A 14223-nucleotide genomic window follows, 5' to 3' on the forward strand; every position below is an offset into this window, starting at 1 on the left:
TGGCTGTGGTTTCGCTGGATAGTAGGCAGGGACAGCGGGAATCTCGTTCATTCTCGGGTAGCTGATTGATAATTGCTGCCCCGAGATGCATAGGATGTCTCTGCTTTGGCCTGCACAACTGAAGAACGAGTCTGGACTCCAGTTTTCGGTCTTGAGGTTGTTTATTATTTCTTATCTATAAAATTTTCTTTCTGACCAGCTGAGATCTGCTCAGCAGGGCAGCCACAGGCACTCTGACCGCCCCCAAAGTGGTGTTGTCTTTTTATACTACAAACTATGTATAACATATTTACACCTAATTCCCAATACCTATCACCTATGTTAGACAGTGCATTTCTACTCTAAACCAATCCCAAAGTGCCAACATCACTGCAGAAAATGGAGAACAAGAAGAAGAAAGGCTAGACACGCCCAAGTTCCTCCATCTTGTCCCCATAACCCCCATACCAAAAATCCTAAAATCTACATTTTCACCCTGTGATAATTTTATTATTATACTATTCAAACCTCTGCGACTTTCAGGTCCTCATACAAAGCTGGTAACTTGCTCCAGGGGTCAAAATCAAATCCCCAGGTGTTCTGGGCTGCGTGCCAGGGTCTCCGAGCCCCCCGGCGGGGTCCTCGGCAACTCTGGACACCTGGAGGGATGTTCTGAGTTCTGACATCTCCCCCTTCTGTTTGCACCAAAAAACACCTCTTTGGCAACTCGATTCATGACCCGTCGCACACACAAAAGGATGCATGGCACGATGAGCATGAGAACAAAAGTCCTACTAAAATATAAAACTCTATTTCTAAAAGCTCTTTCCACAATGGAGAAAGATTGAAAATCCAACCACATCATCAATCCAAGATCCAGTGATCTCCCAAGATTTTTTATACTTTCCTCTATCTTTTGGATGTTCTCATGAATTGACTTTGAATGATCTGACAGGTTCATGCAGCACATTCCCTCAAATTCCTCACATCCATGTCCATGTGCCAGCAGCGGAGAATCAATTGCTGCTCTGTTTTGAAGAGTTGCTCGTCTCACGCTGTCAATGTCTATTAACAGGTCACTCACTGCAAGAGAAGCAGCTCGAGCATGTTTGCTCAGCCAGCAGCCCATGTGGTCCAATTGAGTCAAGGCCACCCCCAACGCTGTTTGAGGTGAGAAAATTGCAATGGCAATTCTCTGAGCCTTGTCCCAGTGTTTACCTCATCATCACAATTTGGACTATACTGTTCCAATGATCTTTTCACTTTACGCTTTTGTTCTTTCAATGATTTCGAATCAGGTGACAACAATGACATTCTTCCAATGCTGCATGGACCACCTTTAACATTTGCAGGGATGCCAGGCCAAATTCTGTCCCACAAATGAAAAAGATCCCCTATGGCAATTGTGCTGGAACCTAGAGCGATGCTTTGGTTGTTGTCTTGGTGTATTTGCACCAAGCTGATGCATTTTTGTAAAAGGCATGATTCGAGTGTGAGAGTCTCTCCAAAATATCCTTCATTTTTGCCTCACGATTGTCGTGAAGAAAAGATCACCGAAAAGTTAAAAACTGTTGAGCCAGTGAAGGGGGGGAGCCATGTGCCTCTTAGCTCACTGTTTCCAGAGGTGTTGTTTGCTACACGCCATGCTGAACTTGAAGGGGCACCCTGCCCTTTCTCTGAACAATGGACCTGGACTTTCTCCCCACCTCCTAGCCTGGCTGGTTTGAGCTTTGGAGTGGTCCCTCTTCTAAGAGAAGACCCCTCTCGTCAGCCCTCAACCATCGTGACAGACAAGCAGAGATGTAGGCCTCTTCATAACCCTCTTCCAAGAAACCCCTCTTCCAAGAAAACCCCCCTCGCACCTTCTTCCAGAGACTGGGACTGAACCCCTCCCCAGCTCGGGGGGGTGTGCAGTGGGGGCGGAGTGGGGGGCGGGAAAGCTGCCCAGAGTAAGCGCAGGTGCGAGCAAATCCCCTGTGTCTTTGTCGGGTATTTTGCACCTTAAAATCACCGCGTTACCCATTCACTAGGACGGATTGCGACAGTGGGGGGGTCTCTGGTGGTCCCGGTGCACGATGGGGGGGGGGTCAATGCTCGAGGGGGGTCCCAGTGCTCGGTGACGGCACTGATTGATGGGTGGGGGGGGGGGGGTCTCTGGTGGTCTCAGTGAACAAGGAGGGGGGAGGGGAAACTCGAGGGTCCTGATGCCTGAGGGGGAGGGGTCCCAGTGCACGAGGACGGTGAATTTTGGGGTTCCCGGTGCTCAGGGGGGTCCCAGTGGGTGCCCAAGGGTGGCGTGTGACACAGAGAGAGACCCCGGTGACACCAGGGACCTGTGTATGGGGGCTGGGCCAGTCCTGGTGACACTCGGGGGGCTCTTGGTGGCACAAGGACCCCCCCAGGTTCTCCTGCATGAGGTCCTGGTGACAGGAGAAGCTGGTGGCACTTGAGGAACTGGTGGCAGTTTAGGGGCTCTTGGTGACACAAGGCACTGGTGGCACTCGAGGGGCTCTTGGTGACACGCAGTGCTGTGGCACTCAAGAAGCTGGTGGCACTCGACTGTCCACAAGTCTCTCCAGTGACATCACTGCACCAATGACATCACAGTGGTGACATCACTGTCCCTGTAGCAGCCTTGGGATGTCCTTGATGGCTTTTCGGCACCGCTTGGCCACTGCACGGCTGACAGGGCCACCCAGGCCACCGGGGCCACCTGGGCCAGCATAGGGACTCAAGAGGAGATTGTGGATATCCCACAGTGTCGGCAGCAGGTGATGCGAGGCCAGGCGGGTGCTGGCCTCCCACAGCCGCTCAAACTCAGCCACATCGGCCACCAAGGCCTCAAGGACATTGGGGAACATCTCTGTCCACTTCAGGGTGTCCTCAATCTCCTCGAGCTGGCACTGCATGTCCCAGGTGAACTCCATGGCTTTGTCACACGCGTCCATCAAACGCTTCAGCGGCCCCAGGGCCACCACTGCCCAATGTCCCCTCCAGGTAGCTGCCCTCACCTGGCTGGTGGCCACCACAGCCTCATCCATGGCCTCGCTGGTGGGTTCCTCTTCCTCACTGGTGGCCGCTGCCACCTGAGCATCATGCGTGGCCCCTGCAGAGTCCTCTTCGACCCTGTCCAGGGTCACCGGCAGCCACCAGGGTGTGGCCACCAGGTTGTCCCCAGGTCTCTCCCTGAAGGTGGCCTTTAACCACATGTGCTTGGCCCAGGAGGGGGTCGCGTCCCAGCTGGTCTTGCACAGCTCATCAGCCTCCTCGTGCAGCTGGTCCCATCTCTCCCTGAGCGCGGCCACCAACTCCCGCCAGGCCTTGGCCGTGGCTCTCACATCGGCCCAGGTGGTCCCAAGGGTGGCCCCGAGGGCAGCCAGGGCCTGGCCCAGGGAGGGGACACCGCGGTGGCCCAGGGAGGTGACATCGCCGTGGTCCAGGGTCTCACGGAGGCTCTGGGTGAATCTCCTCAGGGCGGCGTGCAGGAACTTTGGAGACACGCGCTGCCGCACATCCCTGTGTGACCCGGTCACTGCAGCCGCCACCTTGCCCAGGGTGGCCACCACGGCTACCAGCGCCTTCAGCAGCTGGGGAGGGGACAGGGGAGGTGTCAGGGACCTCGAGGCACTTGTGGCTGCCTGCAGTGGCCCCTGTGCCCTCCCGGGGTCCGCTATGCTCCTTTGTCACCCCCTCGTCCCCTCTTCCCCCCCCCGACACACCCTGTGTGCCCCCATCCCCCACCGCCCCCTCTCCCCACCGTGTCCTTCTTTCCCCTCCTCCCTTCCCCCCGCCCCCGTCGCACCTTTTGGTTCTCCATGCTCATTGGGGAGCCGGCGGGGACGCTCCGGTGGCGAAGGAGCCCCGGAGAGGCGCCGGTCCCGGCCCAGAACCGGCCCAGGGAAAGGCGCTGGCGGAAATGCCCGAGCGGGATCGGGAGGCGCCGAAAAGGTGCCAAGTGGAGCGCCAGGCGGGGCGGGGCCATGTCGAGTGACGTCACCGCCCCTCCCCCCACCTGTACCGCCCTAATCAATGGGAAGCACCAGATTGGATTTGGGAGCTTTTTAGGCTGAATCCCAGTGGATTTAGGCTCCCTCCCGCCATTTCCAGGCAGATTAATTCCGCCGTTCCCGGCTGGATTTATGAGGGAACGCGGAGCGCTCTGAGGAGCGGGCGGAACTGCCCTCAACCAAGATGGCGGCGCTGCTTCCCTCGCGAGACCTCTGGCGAGAAGCGGGGTGGGGGCGGTTGGGAGGGGGTTTGGGGGGGAACCCTGAGGGAATATGAGTGGTCCTGAGGGGATGTGGGGGGTCCTGAGGGAGAATTGGAGGTCGTGAAGGCGAACTGAGGGTCCTGATGGGTTCTGGGGGCTCCTGAGGGAGAATGGGGGATCCTAAGGAGATCTAGGGCGTTCTGAGGGGATGTGGAGAATCCTGAGGGGGTTTGGGGATCCTGAGGGAACGTCAGAGGGTTTAGGGGATCCTGAGGGGATTTGGGGGGTCCTGAGGGAGAACTGGGGGCGCTCAGGGGTTGTGAGGGGATTTGGGGTTCGTGAGGGAGAACTGGGGGTTCTGAGAGAGAATTGGGGGTATCTGAGTGGATCTGAGGGCGTCTTGAGGGGATTTGTGGGTGATTTTGGGGGATTCTGAGGGAGTTTCGGGGGTTGTGAGAAGATTTGGGGGTCATGAGGGGATGTGAGAGAATATGAGGGCGCTGAGGGGATGTGAGGGGGTTTGGGGGGATCTGAGGGAGAATTGGGGGGTCCGGAAGGGGTTTGAGGTGGATTTTGTGGGGTTCGGAGGGTGAATTGAGGGTCCTGAGGGGATCTGGGAGGGGTCTTGAGGGGCTTTGGGTGGATTTTGGGTGGTTGTGAGGGAGAATTGGGGCTCCTGAGGGGGTTTGGGACCCTGACAGGATTGGGGGGGGGGGGGGGCTTGAGAGGGATTTGGGCGGGTCCTGAGGGATAATTGGAGTCGTGAGGGGATTTGGGGGGGAATTTGAGGGAGTCCTGGGGGATTTTGGAGGGTTCTTGACTGGATTTGGGGGTTTGTTACTGAATTTTTGGGGGTTTGGCTGATTTTGGGGGTGCTCGACCAGGTTTGGGGTGATTTTGGGGGGATTTGGGATCATTTTGGAGTCCCTGACTGGATTCTGGGGGATTTGCAGTAATTTCAGGGTATTTTTGGGTAGTTTCTGACCAGAGTTTTGGGAGATTCAGGGTAATTTCATGGTCCCTGACGATTTCGGGGGTCCTGAGTGGATTTTGGGTATTTTGGTGTAATTTTGGGGTCCCTGACCATTATATGTGTGTCACTGATGGGATTTGGGGGTGGAATTTTGGAGTATTTGGGATAATTTCAGGGTCCCTGATGGAATTTTGGGGGTCCTGATGGGATTTGGGGGTGATTTAGTGCAATTTCAGGGCCCCTGATGGGATTTCAGGGGTTCTTTATCATATTTTGGGGGGTTTGGGTGCAATTTCAGGGCCCCTGATAGGATTTCAGGGAGTCTGTGACTGGATTTTGGGGTAATTTTGGGGTAATTTCAGGGTCCCTCTTTGGATTTTGGGGTGATTTGGGATAATTTCGGGGTCCCTGATTGGATTTTGGTGTGATTTGGGATAATTTCGGGGTCCCTGATTGGATTTTGGTGTGATTTGGGGTAATTTTGGAGGGGTTTCTGATGGTATTTTGGGGTCCCTGATGGGATTTCAGGGTATTTTGGTGCAATTTTGGGGGTGATCTGGGGTAATTTCAGGATCTGTCATGATATTTGGATGTAATTTTGGGGTATTTTGGTGTATCTTGGTTTGAACAGACAGGTGTGTGCTGAGGAAGGCAGGAGACCCCCGAAATGGAAAATGTGAACCCTCCCTCTGAATTGTTTTAAATTTGAAATTAAAAGGCTCTCAGGCAAAGATATGGGAGCAGGAATAAGAGTTCTTTATTTGGGAAATAAAATAAAGTAATTAAAATTAAAATAAACATAGAAATAAAATAAGAATAAAAATAGCAATAAGAATAAAAATAAAATCATAAATAAAAATAAAATAATAAAAATAAAAATAGAAATAATAATAAGATAAAAATAAAATTAAGAATAAAAGTAAATAAAATATAGAATATTAAAAATAATATAACAAAGATTAAAAAAAGAGAAATAAAAATAGGATTTAAATAAAATCCAAAATTAAAATAATACATAATCTAAAGATAGAAATCAAAATATAAATAAGATAAAAATCAAATTAAAAAAAAAATAAAATAATAAAAATTAAAAAGAATAGAAATAATATAAAAACAAAATAATAATAATATATAAAGAAGAATTAAAATAATAAAAATAAAGTCAATAATCAAAATAACAATAATGAAAAAAAGACAAAAATAAAAATAAAGTAAGAAGAAAGCTGTTTTTCTGGGAATGCAGTGGCAAAGGCAGCTGTGGTGTTCCAACCTCAGAGTCTATGCAGGTAGGAATGCTTGGCTCCTCCCCCTGGGCGGAGCATCTCCCAACGGGATGATGTCATCCCGTCAGCCATGCAGTGCTGCTCAATGGCCCATTAACAGCAGAGAATTAATATTAATAGCCCACGAACAGCAGGTAATCAATAATTAATGACCCATTAGCAGCAGATAATTATTAATTAATGGCCCTGTCCTAGGTTCCAATATCAAATGTATTCTATCCCCATCCCCAAGAGCTGTTGACACCAGGAGGGGCATTGGTTTATGGTTTTTCCTGATCTCCTGTTAATGAACCTGCTGTCATTATAGTGCAAGAGTTCTGTTGTCATTACACTGCAAGGGTTCCATATCGCTGGAGTTTTGTACCTCCTTGATGTTTCTTGTAGGCAGCTCCTCCAGGCACTGACTCTTCCTTGTCCTCGCAGCAGCCAACTGACTCCAGTTCCCCTCAACCAACCAATCTACTTTCTATAACGCTCTTCTTATTGGCTACAGCTGCAGCCTGTAAACATCAGGCCTGCTCCTAATCTTTAGTAATTGGCTCAGCTGCAACTCTTTTGGGGGTAAGATTACTTTCTCTATTACCTTTATTTACTTATATTCTATCCCCCTACATGAACCCATCAATTCCATGCACTGAGCAGCAGCTCTCATTTAAAACCTCACGGATTGCTCCCAGCTTCCCCAACCTTCCAATCTGACACCGAAAAAGACATTACTGTGAAATCTTTCCAGGTCACACACAAATTGTAGTTTCCTGTTTGACAGCTGAGAACAACTTATCCTGCACTGTTACTACGTAAACACAATATTGATTTTCAGAGCAAATCAGAGCAGATGAGCAAGTGAAGCAGGATGAAAGGAAAAAAATAATTATCAAAACAGCAGCAATGTTTTCCAAAATAAAACTAAAATCATCCAGCTCTTCTACTCACTAATTTTTCAGAGACAGCTGCAAAGGAAGCTCTTAGTGAGGCTTAATTAATTGAAATCATGACTCAGAGATAACTCCCTCCAGGAGCCATTTTTGTTTAATGGACAATCAAGGAGCAATCATGGCTCAGAACCATATCAGCCCATTGGGAGATGCTCTGCCCAGGGGGAGGAGCTCAGCATCCCCACCTGGATATAATCTGGGCTTTGAGACAGAACAGGCAGCCCTTACCACTGGTTTCCAGGGGACAAGAACTACCGGATCCTTTCTATGGGATCACCACTTCAACAAGACCATTTCATCTGGACTGCTACCACCACCCTAACTAGCAGGGTGTCAGGATGTGTTCTGACTCTGTCAGTGGTTTTATTTTGTATTGTTGCATGTATTTTGGGTTTTTCCCTTTTCCTAATAGATTGTGTTTCTGACTTGGAGTCTCTCACTGGTTTTGCTTTCAAATCAGAATATAATTTTGGTGCCCAATGTAGAACAGCAAGGTCTTTGCTCAAGGACCTGGTTACACTGGGTGGGTAAAGCAGAAGGACGGGGAAACCCGTTGTGTACCACAAGGAGACCTAATTTTAGCTGAGATCTGTGTGTGAAGTTTCATTCTGTATTTTAAACATATATATGTGTAAGAGGGTATTGGTTGTATTGATTTGGGTACAGATGGTAATAGAATAAGGGGTGGATTATGTCCTAGGTTACAACATAAAGATGTATTCTATTCTCATCCTCAAGAGCTGTTTAAACCAGGAGGGGCATTGTTTTTTCCTTATCTCCTCTTAATGGGCCCATCAATGCCTTGCCACATGACTCAGAGATGACTCCCTCCAGGAGCCACTTCTGTTTAATGGGCAATCAAGGAGCAATCATGGCTCAGAACCATATCAGCTCATTGTGAGATGCCCCACCCAGGGAGAGGAGCTAAGTACCCCCACCTGAATATAATCTGGGCTTTGGCACAGAACAGGCAGCCTTACCCACTGGTTTCCAGAGAAGAAGTGCTACCAGATCTTTTCTAAAGGACCATCACTTCAACGAAACCATTTCATCTGGACTGCTACCACTGCCCTAACTAGCAGGATGTCAGGTTGTGTTCTGACTCTGTCAGTGGTTTTATATTATACTATTGCATGTATTTTGGGTTTTTCCCCCTTTTCCTAATAAATTGTATTTCTGACATGGAGTCTCTCACTGGTTTTGCTTTCAAACCAGAACATAATTTTGGCGCCCAATGTGAGGCACAAAGGTTTTTGCTCAAGGACCTGGTTACACTTGGTGGGTAATGCAGAAGAATGGGGAAACCCCTTGTGTACGACAAAGAGACCTAATTTTAAGTGAGAACTGTGTAGTAAAGCCTCTGTTCTGGCCTTATCATCAAGCAGTGCAAGATAGCTCGGGAGCTCAGTCCCCAGAGAGATTGCGTGCCCAAAAGCTAAGCTAGCTCAGGCCGATGCCACGGGCCAACCCCCATAGCAAGCTCAGTAGTGATCAGCTCTATAGTGATCGCAAGCTCTTAGGATTTCAGCTCTTGCTTGCCAGGTAAATTTGCCCTTGGTGGAGGCTGCAGCAGATGGAGAGAGAGGAGGAGAGGTGCTGGTGGTTCCACAGAGATGGCTTTATTGGGGGAGTCTGTGAAGGGTCCCAGCGACAGCTCTTCTTCTGTCAAATGGGCTAAAGTAGGCCCCTTTTATAGGGTTTGGAGGGATCCAGATTTGACCAATAGTAAGGGTTAAGTGACATAGCCTATAGGGTTACAGAGATAAGCTGTGGGGTGGGGGTCAGAGAGACAGGGACTTCTGTTGCTGTCTCAGCATTCCTATTGTTCAGATTCTCCATGGAGCTTTCCTAAGTCCATGGGGTTTACTACACCAGTCCAAAGTTGATCCCAGTCCTGATTTGATCCCAGTCCATAGTTGATCTTAGTCCATAGTTGATCTTAGTCCATAGTTGATCCCAGTCCATTTTTTGTCCCAATTCATATTTGATCCCAGTCCCTATTTGACCCCGGTCTATATAATCTCAGTCCAGTTTATCTCAGTCAGGATGATCCCAGTACATATTTGATCCCAGCCCCTATTTAATCCCAGTCCATATTTCATCCCAGTCCACATTTGATCCCAGTCCATATTTGATCCGAGTCTAAATAATCTCAGTCCAGTTTATCTCAATCTGTACAATCCCAGTCAATATTTGATCCCAGTCCATGTTTGATCTGAGTTCCTATCTGATCCCAGTCCATATTTGATCCCAGTGAATATTTGATCCCAGTCTCTATTTGATCCCACTCTGTAGGATCCCAGTCCCTGTTTGATCCTAGTCTGTATTTGATCCCAACCCCTATTTGATCCCAGTCCATATTTGATCCCAGTCCGTATTGCCCTGCACACATTCCAAAAGTCTGGAATTCCAGCTCCCAGCCAGGAAAAGATGTTCCCGCCTGTGAAGGCAAATGGAGCAAAATCCTACAGAGACATTTCCCTGCCAGCCTTCAGGACTTCAGCTCCTGGGACTGGGAATTAAAATAAAAATTGGGAAATAAAATAATAAATAATCAGGGGAGGGTCTGTGGGGACAGAGGGGTCAATTAAATCAGGGCAGGGTCAATTAAATCAGGGGAGGGAACAATTAAAAGAGGGAAAGGGTCAATTAAATCAGGAGAAGGGTCAATTAAATCAGGGCAGGGGTCAATTAAATCAGGGGAAGGGTCAATTAAATCAGGGCAGGGGTCAATTAAATCAGGGGAAGATCTCTGGTGGCAGAGGGGTCAATTAAAAGAGGGCAGAGGTCAATTAAATCAGGGATGGGGTCAATTAAATCAGGGGAGGGTCTTTGGTGGTCACTGGGGTAAAAAATCAAAGGAGGGTATTTGGTGGTCCCTGAGGCAATTAAATATAGGGAGGGTCTCTGGTGGTGCCTGGGTCAATTAAATCAGGAGAGGGTCTCTGGTGGTCCATGGGTCAAGGGAGACACTGAGAGAGAAACAAAACAGGCAAAGAGAGGCAGGAGAGAAAAGGGGACACAAAGACAATGAGCTGAGAAGGCGGCACTCTGCAAACAGAACTGCAACAGACTGAACATGAACGGGAAAGAAATCAGTAAGTCTGAGAGTTTTATTTGCTATCAAATACATCCCACACACCCAGCCCCACACAATCCTTATCCCACCACTCTAATTGAGATCCCATGACTCTAAATCACATCCCAACCCCATCTCAGCCTGGTGGCTGAGGAATCGAGTGAGTTTGGCATGGGATTGAGTTTTTTGAGGTGGGTTTGAGACCTTTTGGGGTAAGATTGAGCTGTTTTCAGTGGGATTTGAGGTGACAAATCCATCCCCCTTGGCTTTTGGACTGCAGAAAGAGGGAGAGGATAAAAAAATTAATGCAAAACGAAAAGTAGAAGCAGCCAGGTGTGCTCCCAACATGGATCACAGGGAATGTGAGTGACCAGGGCTGTGCCCAAAGTGCCTCCTCCAGTGGGGGATGGAGCTGGAGCAGCGCACGAAGCTCTGCCCGCACTCGGGGCACTCGACAGGGATTCCCTTACCGGAGCCTCCTTTGGTGTCGGGTCAAGTGAGAGCTGCTGGAGAAGCTCTTCCCACACTGGGGACACTCGTAGGGCCTCTCCCCTGTGTGGATGCGCCGGTGATTGACAAGGGTGGAGTTGTGCTTGAATCCCTTACCGCAGTCAGGGCATTGGAAGGGCCTCTCCTCTGTGTGAATCCAATAGTGCTGGAGGAGACAGGATAAATGGGATATACTGGGATGAACTGGGATGGTGCTGAGGATGGCTAGGATCATACTGGCAGTGAGTGCCACTACACTGAGGCTCACTGGGAGTGCTTGTGAGCAAATGGGATCATACTGGAAGGAACTGGAAAGATGCTGGAGATAACTGGGGTACACTGGGATATACTGGGAGTGACTGGAAGGAAAGTGAGGGTGAAAGAGAGCAACTGGAACCATGTAGAGCAAAACTGGTTTATTCTGGCAGAGACTGGGAGCACACTGGGCTCATCTTTGGATCATACTGGGAGTGACTGGACTAATACTGGGAGTGACTGAGTGTCACAGTGAGCACACCCTGCACAGCATCCCCCATACTGGGCCTGACTGGGAGCAACTGGGAGCAAATGGCATCGTACTGGGACTCACTGAGTTGATTGAGGAAGCAACTGGAACCATGCTGGCAGGCAGCTGGGACCATGCTTGGAGAGACTGGAAGTAAGTGGGATTATACTTGTGAAAAATGCATATTTTGTGATTGGCTTTTCGCAAATATTAAAATTAATAATATAGGTCTTGTGTTAGAAAGTAATGCTGTATTAATCCTCTTAAGTAGTGGGTTAAATATAGTTTTAGGTTATTAAAAACATGTTAAAATAGAAACTATGCTTGGTAAGAGACTTTAAATAAAGAAAGGACTTGCAGCGAGATAGCAGCCACAGGACACCTAAATCTTTCAGAGAAAAATAATTTATTGCTCTCTTATCAGAAGAAATGAACTTCTTCCCACCTCGAGGGCGCTGTTGGGATTCAGAGGAAGAAGGTGGCACTGACCAGAATCCCGTGTTTAAATGGAATTTATGCATCATGTATGAAGTGTATGAATATGCAACAGGCTATTGCTTTTAAAGGTTAATCCTTTGTTAACGGGTGTCCTTTTTAGGGCTTGTGCTGCCCAGAAAAAGGTACCCGGACTCCATAACACTTTGTATTTGTTGTCTCATATTGTCCTAATTCAAATTGTCCAAATTTTTATTAGTCTAATTGTATTACTATTTTTTATAACCATTTTATTACTATTAAACTTTTAAAATTTTAAAACCAAGTGATTGGCGTTTTTCACAATTATGGTAGCAGAGGATGGTTACCAACACCTCGCTGCCGGTGCTTTAGGAGAGTCAGAGTGGGGAAGGTGCCCCCTGCCCTCTTCAGCAGCCTCGCTCTGTTTGCCCTGGGGTGACCGACAGACACAGGTTATGGTGGACAAAAGGAGACAATAAAACAAAGACAAGGGAAAAAGGCTCCCTACAACCACGGCAATTGGCCCCCTAAGAGTAGCAATGTACACGAAGAACTCGGGAAGGAAAAGGGATTGGTAAGTATTTCTCGGGGGGGATGAATGTGAGTGAATGAGAGGCGGGCTGGTTGTGCCAGACCTGCCAAGTGAGTGCTGGAGTCTCCCACGCTGCGTTTCTGACTTTCCGCGGTAAGTGGCCAGTAAAGAGACAAAGTGAATGTTAAAAGGAGTGAGAGAATCCCCCGGGGTAACTGGGACTGGGTCTCAGAGAGGGGCTGGACCCCTCGGAGGAAGGGAGCAGAGGAGTTTCCTAGCCCAATCCACTAGGAAACGGGACAAAAGGGGCTCCTAGAAACCTGCTGGGTTGAGGGATAAGAGTGCCCAAGAGCATCCAGAATTAAAAACTGCTGGGTTGAGGGATTAATATTCCAAAAGCATTCAGGGTTAAGCAAAATTCTGCTGGATTGAGAATATGCTCAAGAGCATTGGGATTGGACAACACAGGTGGATTGAGGGATAAAAAAATGCCCAAGTGTTGGGGAAGATGAAACAGGAAAGCCTTATCAATATGATTGTCTGGCAAAAGATTTTGACAATATAGAAACTATAAGCGAGATTGAAATGAAAGCAAGCTTTGAGATCCCTCAGTTACTGAACAACTGGAAAACAATGGTGTGGCTGGCTGAAGGTAATCCCCTTTTGATGAAACAATTCCCTCTGCTTGCAGACAGGTCCAAGGGTCAGAGCAGATCCCTACCAGCTTGGCAGAAGGGGCCCAAAGAGGAGTTTTTAGGGTTTAAAATGAAACCATCCAGCACCCCCAATCTCCCTCCCAGTCACACCCAGCATCCCCAAACTCCCTCCCAGTGCCCACCAGGAACCCCCCAACCCCATCCCACCCTCCCCAGCATCCCCCAAACCCCTTCCCAGCCCTTGCCCATCCCCCAGGGCCTCTCCCAGTCCCAGCCCGGCTCTCTCCAGCTCCCTCCCAGTGGCTCCCAGCACAGCCCAGTGGCTCTGCCAGCGCCCCCAGGGGCTCCCCCGTACCCCAGTGCCGGCTCAGGGGCTGCTCCAGGCTGACGTGCTCCACCTGGCAGCTGTAGGTGAGCCCGCGCCGGGGCGGGGTTTCCAGCAGCACCAGCAGCTGGTAGGTCCAGTCCCCGTTGGGGACCACGTCAGTGGCCACCACGTGCTCCGAGAGCTCCTGCTGGCCCTGGAACCACCTCACCTGGATGGCAGCAGGGTAGAAATCCATCACGGAGCAGAGCAGGCGGCCGGGGCCCGGCTGGGAGCTCGAGGGGGGCACCAGCGAGATGGACACGCTGGGGGGCACTGGGAGAGGGGGAGAGAGAGAGAGAGAGAGAGAGGGAGAGAGAGAGAGAGAGAGGGGACACACTGGGATCGAGAGAGAGAGAGAGAGAGAGAGAGAGAGAGAGAGGGAGAGAGAGAGAGAGAAGAGAGAGGGAGAGAGAGAGAAGAGAGAGGGGACACACTGGGATCAGCTGGGGGGCCCTGGGAGAGAGAGGGGAGGGCTGGGATAGGCTGGGGAAGGACTGGGAGTGACTGGGAATAGACTGGGAGGGACTTGGGAGGGACTAGGAATGGACTGAGAATGGACTGGGAGGGACAGTGGTGGCACTGAGATAGGTGGGAGGGGATGGACGGGCACTGGGAGAGAGAATGGAGGTCTGGGAGTGAACTGGGACTGAACTTGGAATGGACTGGCAGTTGACTTGGGGGAGCTGGATGGGACTGTGAAAGACCGGGAGAGGCTGAGAGGTAATGGGAGGGATTTTGGTGGCACTGGGAGGAACTGGG

The 14223-nt window shown here is 49.7% G+C and overlaps 2 protein-coding genes and 1 long non-coding RNA gene across 3 annotated transcripts; 1 reads left to right on the top strand and 2 right to left on the bottom strand.

Moving 5' to 3' along the window:
• Window positions 1-1900: 1900 nt before the first annotated feature.
• Window positions 1901-4136, bottom strand: LOC118700763 (uncharacterized). Its single transcript, XM_036405350.2, has 2 exons — window positions 3782-4136; window positions 1901-3566 (listed from the first exon to the last, which is right to left on the bottom strand). Exons 1-2 carry the CDS (start codon window positions 3959-3961, stop codon window positions 2595-2597), a joined length of 1152 nt encoding a protein of 383 aa, XP_036261243.1. The 5' UTR covers window positions 3962-4136; the 3' UTR covers window positions 1901-2594.
• A 2160-nt stretch (window positions 4137-6296) lies between these two features.
• Window positions 6297-8562, top strand: LOC129047046 (uncharacterized). The gene is made up of 2 exons (XR_008509014.1): window positions 6297-7006; window positions 7622-8562. It is a non-coding gene; the product is annotated as an uncharacterized LOC129047046 (long non-coding RNA).
• A 1372-nt stretch (window positions 8563-9934) lies between these two features.
• Window positions 9935-13736, bottom strand: LOC129047040 (class II histocompatibility antigen, B-L beta chain-like). Its single transcript, XM_054518093.1, has 2 exons — window positions 13343-13736; window positions 9935-9946 (listed from the first exon to the last, which is right to left on the bottom strand). The coding sequence occupies exons 1-2, from the start codon at window positions 13658-13660 to the stop codon at window positions 9935-9937; spliced, it is 330 nt and encodes a 109-aa protein (XP_054374068.1). The 5' UTR covers window positions 13661-13736.
• Window positions 13737-14223: the final 487 nt, after the last annotated feature.

The sequence above is a fragment of the Molothrus ater genome, chromosome 33 (genome assembly GCF_012460135.2).
Source record: "Molothrus ater isolate BHLD 08-10-18 breed brown headed cowbird chromosome 33, BPBGC_Mater_1.1, whole genome shotgun sequence".
Taxonomy (NCBI): domain Eukaryota; kingdom Metazoa; phylum Chordata; class Aves; order Passeriformes; family Icteridae; genus Molothrus; species Molothrus ater.

Bases quoted from the DNA above. Each gene is read 5' to 3' on its own strand.
- LOC129047040 (XM_054518093.1), bottom strand. From the start codon at position 13,660: ATGGATTTCTACCCTGCTGCCATCCAGGTGAGGTGGTTCCAGGGCCAG.
- LOC118700763 (XM_036405350.2), bottom strand. From the start codon at position 3,961: ATGGCCCCGCCCCGCCTGGCGCTCCACTTGGCACCTTTTCGGCGCCTC. The intron at 3,567-3,781 runs GTGCGACGGGGG...TCCCCTCCCCAG, and splicing joins TGAGCATGGAGAACCAAAAG to CTGCTGAAGGCGCTGGTAGC.